Here is a 12,274-nt window from a genome sequence, read left to right as displayed (position 1 = left end):
AAACATTTGATGAATGGGAAACAGAGAACAGGAATGAAGTAAAGCCTCATTACCCTAAGATAACTGGTACCAGTAAAGGTCACTCAATGTGAAATGACTTAATGACAGTGAAGAAAATTTCATGGTTTAAAATGTGAAGGGGGAAAAAATTGGGAATGTACTGTGATGAAACTAATTAATGAAAATAAATTTCTTATACTTAAAATTCAGCTTTTAAACTATGGCCTAATTTGAAGAACAGACATATAATGGATGTTTATACATCTGCAGTATTTTTTCCAATAAAATCCTATCAACAGTATGATTATCTTTGCATTTCTTATCTGATGTGAAAATCCTAAGTATCCTGAAGAGGGAACACACACTCCAGAGCTGCATCATTGCCCCAAGGAGCCCTCCAGGCTGTCCCAATCACTTGGATCAGCAGCACATCCTATCATCCTTATCAAATTTCTCTTCTCAACTGTTAACCGGTCTAACACTTCATGCAACCCTGTCACTTTTGTAAAATATGCAATTTCACTGTGCAATTATTTTGCATTGTTTGCAATTTCTTAACCTAGACATAGGCAGCCAGTGAGTGACTGGTCAACAAGGATGATTAGCCTTTACGTTATTATCAAACGGAGAAAGATATCTGAGAAAGGACAATTTCATAAGTGATCAATTCACAGTGAATATTTTCACACGATGACAATTTGTATGTACTTCCTCATGCAACCTTGTAACTTTGGAGGTTTGGCAAACCGAATGTAGAACTAAGTGCCCTCTGTATCACCAAAAAGCAACTTCTGTAAGAAGCAGGATTCCCAGCCTTACCATGTTGTCAATAGCTGCTGCAGCATCCTGCCAAAAAAAGACAAGGTACGAATTTAGGTTTGCAGTCAAATGCTTCTTGTAGTGTCTAAACACATACTTGGTAAAATGACAACAAAAAAACAATCCAACAGAAAAAGGTCTCTTTTTCTTCCTCACCTAGGTTGCACGGGTCTAACAAAGTGCACTTCCTGGCTGACTTCAGCTATTTGCCATTTAGTGGAAGACAAAGAAAGTATCACCAGTGCTACCAGGCAAAGATGCTCAATGAGCAGGGCTGCAGGAGTTTCTGCAGAGCAAGAGGGGCAGGACCTAGCAGGTCTGTAATGTTAATCACAGCCCATGGTTTCATTAAGTGAAGGCAGCTTTCCTTCAAACAGTGTTTCTCATCTCTCCGGAAGCATCAGCATGAGGCCCCAAAACCCAACCCCAAATGAAGAACAGCTCCCTTTGTAATCAGTAACAATAATAACAAGCCAAAGACTTAACATAGATAACAGAATTTTCTCACCTCTGCCAACTCAAATTCCACAAAAGCAAATCCTCGGTGCTTTTCTGAAAAAAGGCAGACAATATCAAGCAATTATCATGTTGGGCAATGGGAAGTAGGTGGTCACAAAGAAAGTGAAGTCAGTCACATGCCTTATCCATTTACTAGAATTCTACACCATCACTATTTAGGAAAAACGCATCTTACTCTGATACTTTCTAGTTTAAATAACATTTCAAGCAACATTACACTGTTCTGTAGTGAGTGAAAGTCACTCAGTTGTGTCCGCCTCTTTGTGAACCCACGGACTGTAGCCTGCCAGGCTCCTCTGTCCATTGAATTCTCCAGGCTCGAATACTGGAGTGGGTAGCCTTTACTTTCTCCAGGGGATCTTCCTAACCCAAGGATCAAACCCAGGAAATTATCCCGCACTGCAGGAGGATTCTTTACTATCTGAGCCACCATAGAAGCCCGTTTTGTAGTGAACATAACTAAATAACGAACTATACTTTTAATCTTTAAAAGCAGCATTCTTTTTATTTTTTTTTTTAAAATTTTATTTTTTACTTTATTTTACTTTACAATACTGTATTGGTTTTGCCATACATTGACACGGATCCACCACGGGTGTACATGAGTTCCCAAACATGAACCCCCCTCCCACCTCCCTCCCCACAACATCCCTCTGGGTCATCCCCGTGCACCAGCCCCAAGCATGCTGTATCCTGCACTGGACATAGACTGGTGAGAAAAGCAGCATTCTTTACCAAAGCCAATCAAATCTTAACCTCTGCACTCAAGGCAGCTAGAAAAATGAAGTCATTTAACCTATCAATCATTCATTCCAAGCATACATTCTGAGCATCAACTGTGCCGAAGTCATGAATCCTAAAACCTGGATAAGGATGCTCAGTCTTGATTCTCAGCAAAACGCTAATCTAACCAACGCCAACTAGGAAGGCCAAGTGCACAAAAGCATTAGTTTAAGCAATCAATTAACCTTACAGAGTCAACATAACCTTATCGTTTTTATACATATAAAGGTCCCAGGAAGGTTAAATCCATATACAAGGTTGATGATAGAGCTGAAGCCACACAACTCATCTCAGGACTCAGCAGAGCATAGGTTGCTGAAACCACAAAACAATCTCAGGACTTAATGTAGCTGAGGTTCTTTTGTCTCCTTGTGAAAAGAAGTCGCTGAGAGGCAAAGCGACATGGAAAAGAGTCATTTATCAGTATATGACGCTTGTGAGAGATACAAGGAGGCAGGCAAGAGGGTGCTGTGACAAGAACTTAATGGGGTGCAATTTAATTTTTTTTAACTTTAAAAATGCACTTATTTATTTATTTTTGGCTGTGCTGGGTCTTTGTTGCTGCATGCAGGCTTTCTCTAGTTGTGGCGAGTCGGGGCTACTCTCTAGTTGCATGGGCTACTCTCTAGTGCGTGGGCGTCTCATTGCAGTGGCTTCTCCTGTTGTGGAGCACAAGCTCTAGAGCACGGCTCAGTAGTTATGGAGCACTGCCTCAGTTGCCACAAGGCATGTGGAATTTTCCCTGCACTGGCAGGCAGATTCCCAACTGCTGGATCACCAGTGAAGTCCTGAGCTATACTTTTATAATTAAAGGAAAAGTGAGGAGGAGGAGACCACCCTCTTCCTCATTCTTTGAGTCTCCCATCATTAATTCTTCCTACATGCTGGGTAGGGGAGTTTTTGACCCTGCATGGCCCCACTAGGACTGTCACGGCACTATGGAAATGAGCAAGAAGGCAGTAACAGATATTAAAATATGGTAAATCATCTCAGGTTTCAGTGTAATGTTACCTGTCCCCTATATTTTTGTTTTTAGTGTGTGCACAGGAGCATGGCCAAGGGATCATTAACTTACTGACCTCAACCAGCAGAATGCCGGTGTCACTGCTATACGGTGGTGTTGTTAAGCAGAGCTGCTTGGTTTTGTTGCTGAGCAAGCCAGCTTTCTTGAATGATCAATTAACTCACATGGGTCTCCCAAAATTCCCCCTCTATGATCCCCTGAGGGGATTTCTAAACTAGTTGTGTACTCTAGAGCTGGGCCTAAAACTCCAATTTTAAAAATGACCACAAAGGTTAAGACAGAAAACGGAACTGCAACTATGATATTAATTGAAGGAAAAGTTCAGGTGCAAAGAAGTTGAGGCCCCATTGTTGAAGCTGGGCTTTCCTGCTACCCTATTTAACAGCACAGCTGCCAAGAACAGAGCAGGTGTAGGAGACTGCCTGGCAGGCAGTTTGAAACAACAGCCCTCCATGTAGCTCGAAACCAATCTTCCTACTGGCTGACTGAAAAGCCTGTCTTACTTCAAAGGCAATATATGGGATCTGAAAAGCACACTGCAGCTCACAACCCCAAGCCTCAGAAAAGTCCTTCTGCATAAAGATGACTGTCAGGCTGCCCAAAGCATACTTAGAACGTACTGTAATATGACTTACAAAAACTTTAAGTTCTTTCCTAGCAGGAGGATCCTGGGCATGAGAAACACTAAGACGACTCACCTGTTTCATAATCCAGAGGAATCTGAATGTCCGTGATGTCTCCAAAAGGGATAAAAGCAGCGTGGAGAACTTTGTCATCCACCTCCTCTGCGAGTCCACCTGCAAAGACATCAAGTGCCTTCTGACCTACTGTCCTCCGTTCTCCTGAGAAGTCCCTGCTGTAAAATTAGCATGCCGTTGTCAGGGAAGGGATCTTTCCATTCAGTCCTTTGGGTTCATAAATATCCCTCTCATTTGCTCCTTCACACTTACTTACGAAGCACACTCTTCACTCTCCTTTCAGACCCTCATATAGCCCGGAGATTCCCTCCACGGCTTCATAACTGCCTCCCTTCTCCTCCACAAAGCCAAACAGTACCATCCTGGGAACGTACAGACTTTAACTCATCACTTCCCTGCTTAAAGTACTTTATCCAGGGAAAAAGTACAAACTTAGCACTGTACACAAGGCTGTTTACAAGGCCCTGCCCACTTCTTCAGCCTCTTATCCTTTGCGTCCCCGCAAACCGACACATTTGCCTGCAAGTGTTAGACTATTTCACACCTTCGGGGTTTTGCTCGCGGGGCTCCCTTTCAGTAAACGCACTTGCACCTACTTCGCTACCTGGCTAATTCCAGCTCATCTCCGGCGTCACCGCAACCTGAAACCTTGCTCTTACCTCTCCAGATGGAGGGGTCATTTCTCCCCACACCGAGGCCTATGTCACCAGTGTCCGTCCCCACCAAAGCTCTCATCAAACTGTGCTATTGAGGTTATTCTCATTTTTAGCCGGCTGGCCCGGGAACTCTTTCCCTAAAGAGTGCGGGCTGAGCCATTGCTGCGGTGAACGTAAAATGAATGGACGCGAGGATTGAGAGGTCCCTAATATTTCTCCAACCATCTCTCCGGTCCCAGGTGATGAAGAGGTTGTTGTTAGAGGTTGGCGGGCTTCGAAGAGAGGTGCAATTAGTTACGTCTCAGGCTCACTCTCTGAGACCAAGCAATACCGCCACAGATGCCACCTAGATAGCTTCTCGCCGCCTCCCGCGTCCGGAGACCTGTCCAGCTCCACGCCACGACCCACTCGCGGCCCAGTTCGTCCAGCCTCCACCTAGCCCCCAAGCCTGCTCACCCACATACAGCACTCGCTTGGTAGTGGCCATCTTGCTCTTGCGCTCTTCCGCCGGAAGCCTGCACTCGGCCCGCCCCTTCCCCAAGGCTCCGCCCCCGCGCACGGCGATCGCAGACCCCGCCCACTCTGGCATAAGCAGTGCCCGCCTCTGGGTGCCGTCGAGCTGCAAGTGCAGCTTAGGTGCATCTTAGTGCCTGAACCGGCACGGCTTCGGCTCTGCTGGTGCTACCTGCTGCGGAACACACTCCCTTGCGGAGTCAGAAGGCGTCAGCAAGTAATAAACAACCAATAAAGTACGGTCCGCGGGCCACCCCGCACATCTATTTTTGGACAACCTGGAGCTACGAATGGTTTTTACATTTTTAAAGAGCTGGGGGCGGGGAAAGAAGAAACAAGAATAATATTTCCTGACATGTGAAAATTATATTAGATTCAATTTTCATAAAAAATTTTTTATCAGAACGCAGTCTTGCTCATTCCTTTTAGTATTCATATGTGAGTGCTTTCAGGCTGCAGGGGCAAACCCAGAGCCTACAAAGCTTGAAATATTTACCATCTGGATCTTTGGGAAAAACGTTGACCGACTCCTGGAATACATCAACTAATAGCAATACATAAATTAGCCTAAGTGGTACAAAATAATGGGGCCACTTCTTTTAGGCACAGCAGTTGGTTAAGATCTCTCTGAGGCCACATTTAAGCTGAAACCATAAAGAGGAGCCAGAGAGAGGAGGCAGCAGGGGAAAAGGTTTCTGGGAGAGGAGACAGCTTCTACACCTTCTTGTGGGCCTTGGGGAGGAGAGGGACGTGGAACATCAGACAGAGCAGGTGGGTAGGGGTGGCAGGATGCATGACCTGCAAACCATGTGGAGTACTTGGGGCTTTGAGAAGCTACTGAAGGTTGTGATGGGTAGTTACATGATCACATTTATACTTCAAGATAGTCTGACCATTGTGCCCAGAATGATTTGGGTGGAAGCCTGGAGACCAGGAGGTTAATGCAGTGAAGACTAAGGAAGAGTTGATGATGATTCTGTCCTCCAAGTCTACCCTCTGGTTTGTTCCCAGGGTGATCTTAAGGGGAGAAAAAAAAAAAACCTAAAGTCTCTAGAGCTCCCTTTTTTTTTCTTATTTTATTTACTTATTTATTTTTGGTTATGCTGGGTCTTTGCTGCACAGACTTCTCTAGTTTCAGGGAGCAGGAGCTATTCTCTAGTTGCTGTGTGAGGTCTTCTCATTGCTGTGACTTCGCTCATTTCAGAGCACAGGCTCTAGGCATGCATGCTTTAGTAGTTGTAGCACGAGAGCTCGGTAGTTGTAGCACGAGAGCTCGGTAGTTGTAGCTCCTGGGCTCTAGAGCGCAGTCTCCGTAGTTGTGGTGCAATGGCACACCAGCTTAGTTGCCTTGCAGCGTGTGGGATCTTCCCAGACCAGGAACCTAGAGCTCCCTTCTTCAATCAGTGCTGCTGATGACAAGGCTCCTAGAGCCCTTGATACGGGGACATGACATGGCCATGCCAAGTAAATTCTGCTCATTTGGCTCTCTCTCTCCACCTGGAGGGGGCCCTGCTTACCCCACAGAGGGGGGTCATGGCCTCCAAATCCAACAATTGAGTGGAACTCATCCTGTGACTGTAGCCAGGTGTGTGTCTATCTTTTTCTTTGACAACAAGACCTGTGCCTACTGTGTTCCCAGAGCTAAGCAGTGGATACAAACACAAACCTCATTGTCCTCAGGACAAACCAGAGGGATACCACTCATAGAAATGAGGCTGTGAGATCTGATTACAAGATTCCCCTGTGAACCTATCACTATTCCCTACTAACAAGGTCACTCTCAAGGGAATCTGACAAGGTGTCCTTTATGAAGATGTGGTATTATATATATTCATATATTTGGTCTTTGTCCCCACTACCTGGCACAGAGCCCTTAAAACCCTTAAACTTTTCTGAAAGAGGTTCTTTTAAAATTCATAATGAACCCTTTTGACCATACCTGAGTTTACTCTAAGGAGGTGACTCATAGTGGAGTTCTGTATTAGTTGGAGTTCTACAGAGAAAAAGAGCCAATAGGAGAAATATGTACGTATATATATTATATATAGTAGGAAAAAGTATATGTATATATAGATATATATCCCATGGACGGAAGAACCTGGTGGGCTGCAGTCCATGGGGTCGCGACTGAGCGACTTCACTTTCACTTTTCACTTTCATGCACTGGAGAAGGAAATGGCAACCCACTCCAGTGTTCTTGCCTGGAGAATCCCAGGGACAAGGGAGCCTGGTGGGCTGCCGTCTATGGGGTCCCACAGAGTCGGACACGACTGAAGTGACTTAGCAGCAGCAGCAGCAGCATACACACATTATATAGATACATATGGAGAGATTTATTATGAGAACCAGTAAATTATAAATCCTGGTTTAAGAGTAGGAAGGTGTGAATTCTCCTCTCCTCTACCTTTTGTTCCATTCAGGCCCTCAGTGGACTGGATGAAGCCCACCACCTTACAAAGGGCAATAGCATTACTGAGTCCACTTATTCAACTGCTAGTCTCATCTAGAAACACCCTCCAAGACATTTAGAAATAATTTTTAGCCAACTATCTGGGAACCCTATGGCCTAGTCTAGTAGATACATGAAATTATCCAACACAGTTCCCTAGATAGCTTCCAGATGGGGGCTGGTCACCAGAGGAACTAACTACATGATTTATAGGGTTGGAGCTTTCAGCTCCACCCCTGACCTCCGGACAGGGAAGAAGGGATGGAAATTGAGTTCAATCGCCAATGGCCAGTGACTTAATCAATCATGTCTGGATAGTAAAACCACATGTAAAAACACTAAATGTGGTTTTAAACTGGAGCAGGCATCAGAATCATCCGGAAGGCTTATTAGAACACAGGTTTCTGGGCTCCACTCAGAGTTGTTGATTTTGTAGGTCCAGGGTGCCAAGGTTGTTCATTAATAACACGTGCCCAGGTGACTTTCAAGCTGCTGGCCTGGGAAGCACGGTTTGAGAAACATCTCTTCCAAGAAAAGAAGTGACATATCAAGAGCAAGGCATAGAGCCAATCCCTTCTGACTGAAAACAAAAAGGAGTATATGGTGCATGAGAATTTTCAAACAGTACTAAAACAACTAGAAAGTCAGTCGTTTTTTCTTTTTGGGGAGGGATGTGACACGGGAAAATACTGTAGTTGCTGGGCCTTTGGATCCTGAACAGAGAATGAGGACAAAGAAAGTATCCATTAAGGAGAGATTGTATAAGTCTTTTCTTTTTCTGCTGTGCCGCAAGACTGCGGATTGAACCTGGCCAGTGAGAGTGTAGAATCCTGACCACTGGGCTGCCAGTGAATTACCAACAGTTAGTCATTGTTGGTTATCATGCGCAGGCAACTCTGATCAAATTTTTTTAATTGTCTAAGTCAGGGTTCCCCAAACCTCAGGTCACAGACCAGACTGTTCCAGAGCCTGTTAGGAACCAGACCACAGAGCAGGAGGTAAGAGGCAGGAGAGCAAAGCTTTGCCTGCCGTATTTGGGGCTGCTGGTATAAAACAATTACTATGGCTACTCTTGAGCCTGTTTCCTATTAGTACATTTGAGTACTTATCTTTAATAAATATTGTATTCTGTTTAAAAACTAAAATGGGAATCTGTATGGTCAGTCCCCAAGACACCTGGACTCAGTTACATGCACTTATTTGGAGAGTAAATTCTTAGTGATTCAGAATGCTTTGTGTTCCTTCAAGTTCACTTTGGGCACAGTTTGTGTCTCTAACCCTTGTGTAACTATGGATTCCTGCATTTAAAAAGTATTCAAAGAGATAGTTGGCATGTGATTTTTCTCTTTCAAGTTACCTTTTATTCTGGAGTGAAAATTTAGATGAGGTTAATAAGACAAAAATATGTGCAAACAATAGGGTTCAGCTTTGAAAAATGTACAATAAAATATTATTTTAAAATTGTCCCTTGCAGATGGCCCATGCTGCTGCTGCTGCTGCTAAGTCACTTCAGTCGTGTCCGACTCTGTGTGACCCCATAGATGGCAGCCCACCAGGCTCCGCTGTCCCTGGGATTCTCCAGGCAAGGACATTGGAGTGGGTTGCCATTTCCTTCTCCAATGCATGAAAGTGAAAAGTGAAAGTGAAGTCGCTCGGTCGTGTCCGACTCTTCGCGACCCCATGGACTGCAGCCTACCAAGCTCCTCCATCCATGGGATTTTCCAGGCAAGAGTACTGGAGTGGGGTGCCATTGCCTTCTCCAAGATGGCCCATAGGCACATGTAAAGATACTCAGCATCACTAATTTTCAGAGAAATACAAATCAAAACTACAGTGAGGTATCACCTCACACCAGTCAAAATGGCTACAAATAAATGCTGGAAAAGGTGTGGTGAAAAGGGAACCCTCCTACACATTTTGAGGGAATGTAAATCGGTGCAGCCACCATAGAGGACAGTATAGAAATTCCTTAAAAAACTAAAAGCAGAATTACCATATGATCCAACAATCCCACTCCTGGGCATATATCTGGAGAAAATTCTAATTCAAAAAGATACATGTACCACAGTACTCATAGTAGCACTATTTAAACAGCCAAGACATGGAAGCAACCTAAATGCCCATGAACAGACAAATAAATAAAGATGTGCTACATACATACCCAAGGGAACACTATTTAGCCATAAAAAGAATGAAGCAACGCTATTTGCATTTGTAGCAACATGGATTGGCCTAGAGATGATCATACTAAGTGAAGTAAGCCGAACAGAGAAAGATAGATATCATATGATACTTGCATGTGGAACCTAAAATATGATAGAAATGAATTTATTTATGAAACAGAAACAGACTCACAGACGTAAAAAACAAACTTATGGTTATCAAAGGGGAATGGAAGGGCATAAATTAGGAGTTTGGGATTAGCAGTAGAAACTACTACATATAAAATAGATTAACAACAAAAGTCTTACTGTATAGCACAGGGAACTATATTCAGTATCTTGTAATAATCTATCATGGAAAGAATATGAAAAAGAATATATGTATGTGTAATGAAATCACTTTGCTATACACCAGAAAATAATACAACATTGTAAATCAACTGTCCTTCAATAAAAAAGCAAGCAATTGAGAGATATTGTCAAAAATGTCAACTATTGGCAATAGTTTCTTAGATAAAATTTCTTAGATATGCTTTTCTCACCAAAAGCATAAGCAACAGAAGAAAAATAGGTAAATTAGACTTCATCAAATTTAAAAATTATTATGCATCGAAGGACACTATCAGGAGAGTGAAATGATAACCCACATAATGAGAGAAAATGTTTGCAAATAATACATATGATGAGTCTTCTATCCAGAATATAAAAAGAACTTCTATGACCCAACAGCAAAAAGGCAAATACCCCTATTAACAAACAGGCAAAGGACTTTTCTCCAAAGAAGAGACACAAATGATCAAAAGTGCATGATCAGATCAGTGTCATTATATCACTTATATGTAGAATCTCAAATAACTCAGAAATAGAGCGTAGATTGGTATTATCAGGGGATGAGGAGTTGAGGAATGGGAAGATATTTGAATAAGTTCTGAGGATTCAATGTTAATAATACCTGAAGATTACTAAGAAAATAGATCTTAAATGTTCTCACAACAGAAAAGAAATGGTAATTATGTGACATGATGGAAGTGTTAGTTAACTATAGTGGGCTTCCCTGGTGACTCAGAGGGTAAAGCAGTCTGCCTGCAATGCAGGAGACCCAGGTTTGATCCCTGGGTCAGGAAGAGCCCCTGGAGAAGGAAATGGCAACCCACTCCAGTACTCTTGCCTGGAGAATCCCATGGACAGAGGAGCTTGGTAGTCTATAGTCCACGGGGTCGCAAAGAGTTGGACATGACTGAGCGACTTCACTTCACTTCACTTCATGGTGGTGATAATTTTGACATTTATAAGTGTACTAAATCAAGGCATTGTAGACCTAAAACTTACATGACGTTATAAGTCAGTTATATCTCAGTAAAGCTGAAAAAAAAAATCAATGTCATTATGTCATCAGTAATTAGGGAAATGCAAGTTGAAACCATAATGAGTCACCACTTCTCTCCCACTAGGATAGCTATGATTTTTTAAAAAGTGAAAATAACAAGTGTTGGCAAAGATGTGGCCAAAATTTTTTAAGAAATTGGAAACCTCACACATTCCTAGTGGGAATGTAAAATAGTGTAGCCATTGTGGAAACAGTTTTGTGCTTCGTCAAACAGTTAAGCATAAAATTACTACATGACCCAGCAATTCAGGGGAAAAAAGGAGAGGGAAAGAAGAATTATTTGAAGATGTGGCCAAAATTTTGATGAAAAAATATTCATTTATGGATTCAAAGAACTCCATGTAGGATAAACAAAGAAATTCACGTTTGGACACATAATAGTCAAACAGTTTAAATCCCCAAACACAGAAAAATTTGAAAACACCAAGAGAAAAACAGTATGTCAGAACTCACAAGCACAGTTTTTGGCAAAAAAAACCCTCCAAACTTGTAAATACAGTTCTGATGAGCCTTCTTTCTCAACAGAAATGATAGAGGCTAGAAGGCATTCGAATAATTAATCAAGATGCTGAAAGGAAAAATAAACTGTTCATTCAAGTATCTACGTCCAAAAAAATTATCCTTCAGAAATGGATAATTTTTTTAACTTTAAGTAAATTGAATTAAAAAAATAAAAAATGAAGGTAAAATAAAAACTTTTCCAGGTAAAGAGTGAGAGAATTCATTGTTAGCAGACCTGACTTAACATGAAATATAAAGCCCTTCAGGGTGAAAGGAAATTTGAACCCACAGGAGGAAATGAAGAACACCAGAAAAGTTACATATGAGGTTAAATATAAAGAACTGCACAAATATATATTCTCTTCTCTCCTGTTAACGTCTTTAAAAGAGATAAGATTTTATAAATCAAAAGAGATAAGATTTTATAAGTCATTAGGCTTCCTGGGTGGCTAGTGGTAAAGAACGTGCCTGCCAACGCAGGAGACTTAAGACATGCAGGTTTGATCCCTGAGTCGAACCTGGAGGAGAGCATGGGCAACCCACTCCAGTATTCTTGCCTGGAGAATTCCATGGACAGGGGAGCCTGGCGGGTTGCAGTCCTTGGGGTTGCAAAAGAGTTGGACATTACTGAAGTGACTCAGCACACATGCATGCATTGTTGCGATTAAAACATATATATATGTAATATACATAGTGATAATAACACAAGGAGGGGGTAGGGAATGAAGCTGTATTGGAGCAAAGTTGCTGTATTTAAGTGCCA

The 12,274-nt window shown here is 42.5% G+C and overlaps 1 protein-coding gene across 10 annotated transcripts in view; it reads right to left on the bottom strand.

The window, feature by feature from the left end:
* Window positions 1–12,274, bottom strand: part of PPIE (peptidylprolyl isomerase E) — a 54,569-nt gene that overhangs the window by 19,424 nt on the left and 22,871 nt on the right. For 4 of the 10 annotated variants that reach the window (XR_006058388.2, XM_042241927.2, XM_060403829.1 and 1 more), the window contains exons 1-4: window positions 4,503–4,995; window positions 3,844–3,942; window positions 1,328–1,371; window positions 820–846 (exon numbers count right to left, since the gene is read on the bottom strand). Coding sequence is in view for 7 of the 10 variants with exons in the window: in XM_042241927.2 (XP_042097861.1) it covers window positions 820–846; window positions 1,328–1,371; window positions 3,844–3,942; window positions 4,503–4,578 (246 nt within the window). In the remaining 3 variants the exon portion in view is untranslated. 10 annotated transcript variants of the gene reach the window in all.

The sequence above is a fragment of the Ovis aries genome, chromosome 1 (genome assembly GCF_016772045.2).
Source record: "Ovis aries strain OAR_USU_Benz2616 breed Rambouillet chromosome 1, ARS-UI_Ramb_v3.0, whole genome shotgun sequence".
Classification (NCBI taxonomy): Eukaryota; Metazoa; Chordata; class Mammalia; order Artiodactyla; family Bovidae; genus Ovis; species Ovis aries.
The sequence above is the reverse complement of the archived record's forward strand: the minus strand, read 5'-3'. Positions and strand labels throughout refer to the sequence as shown.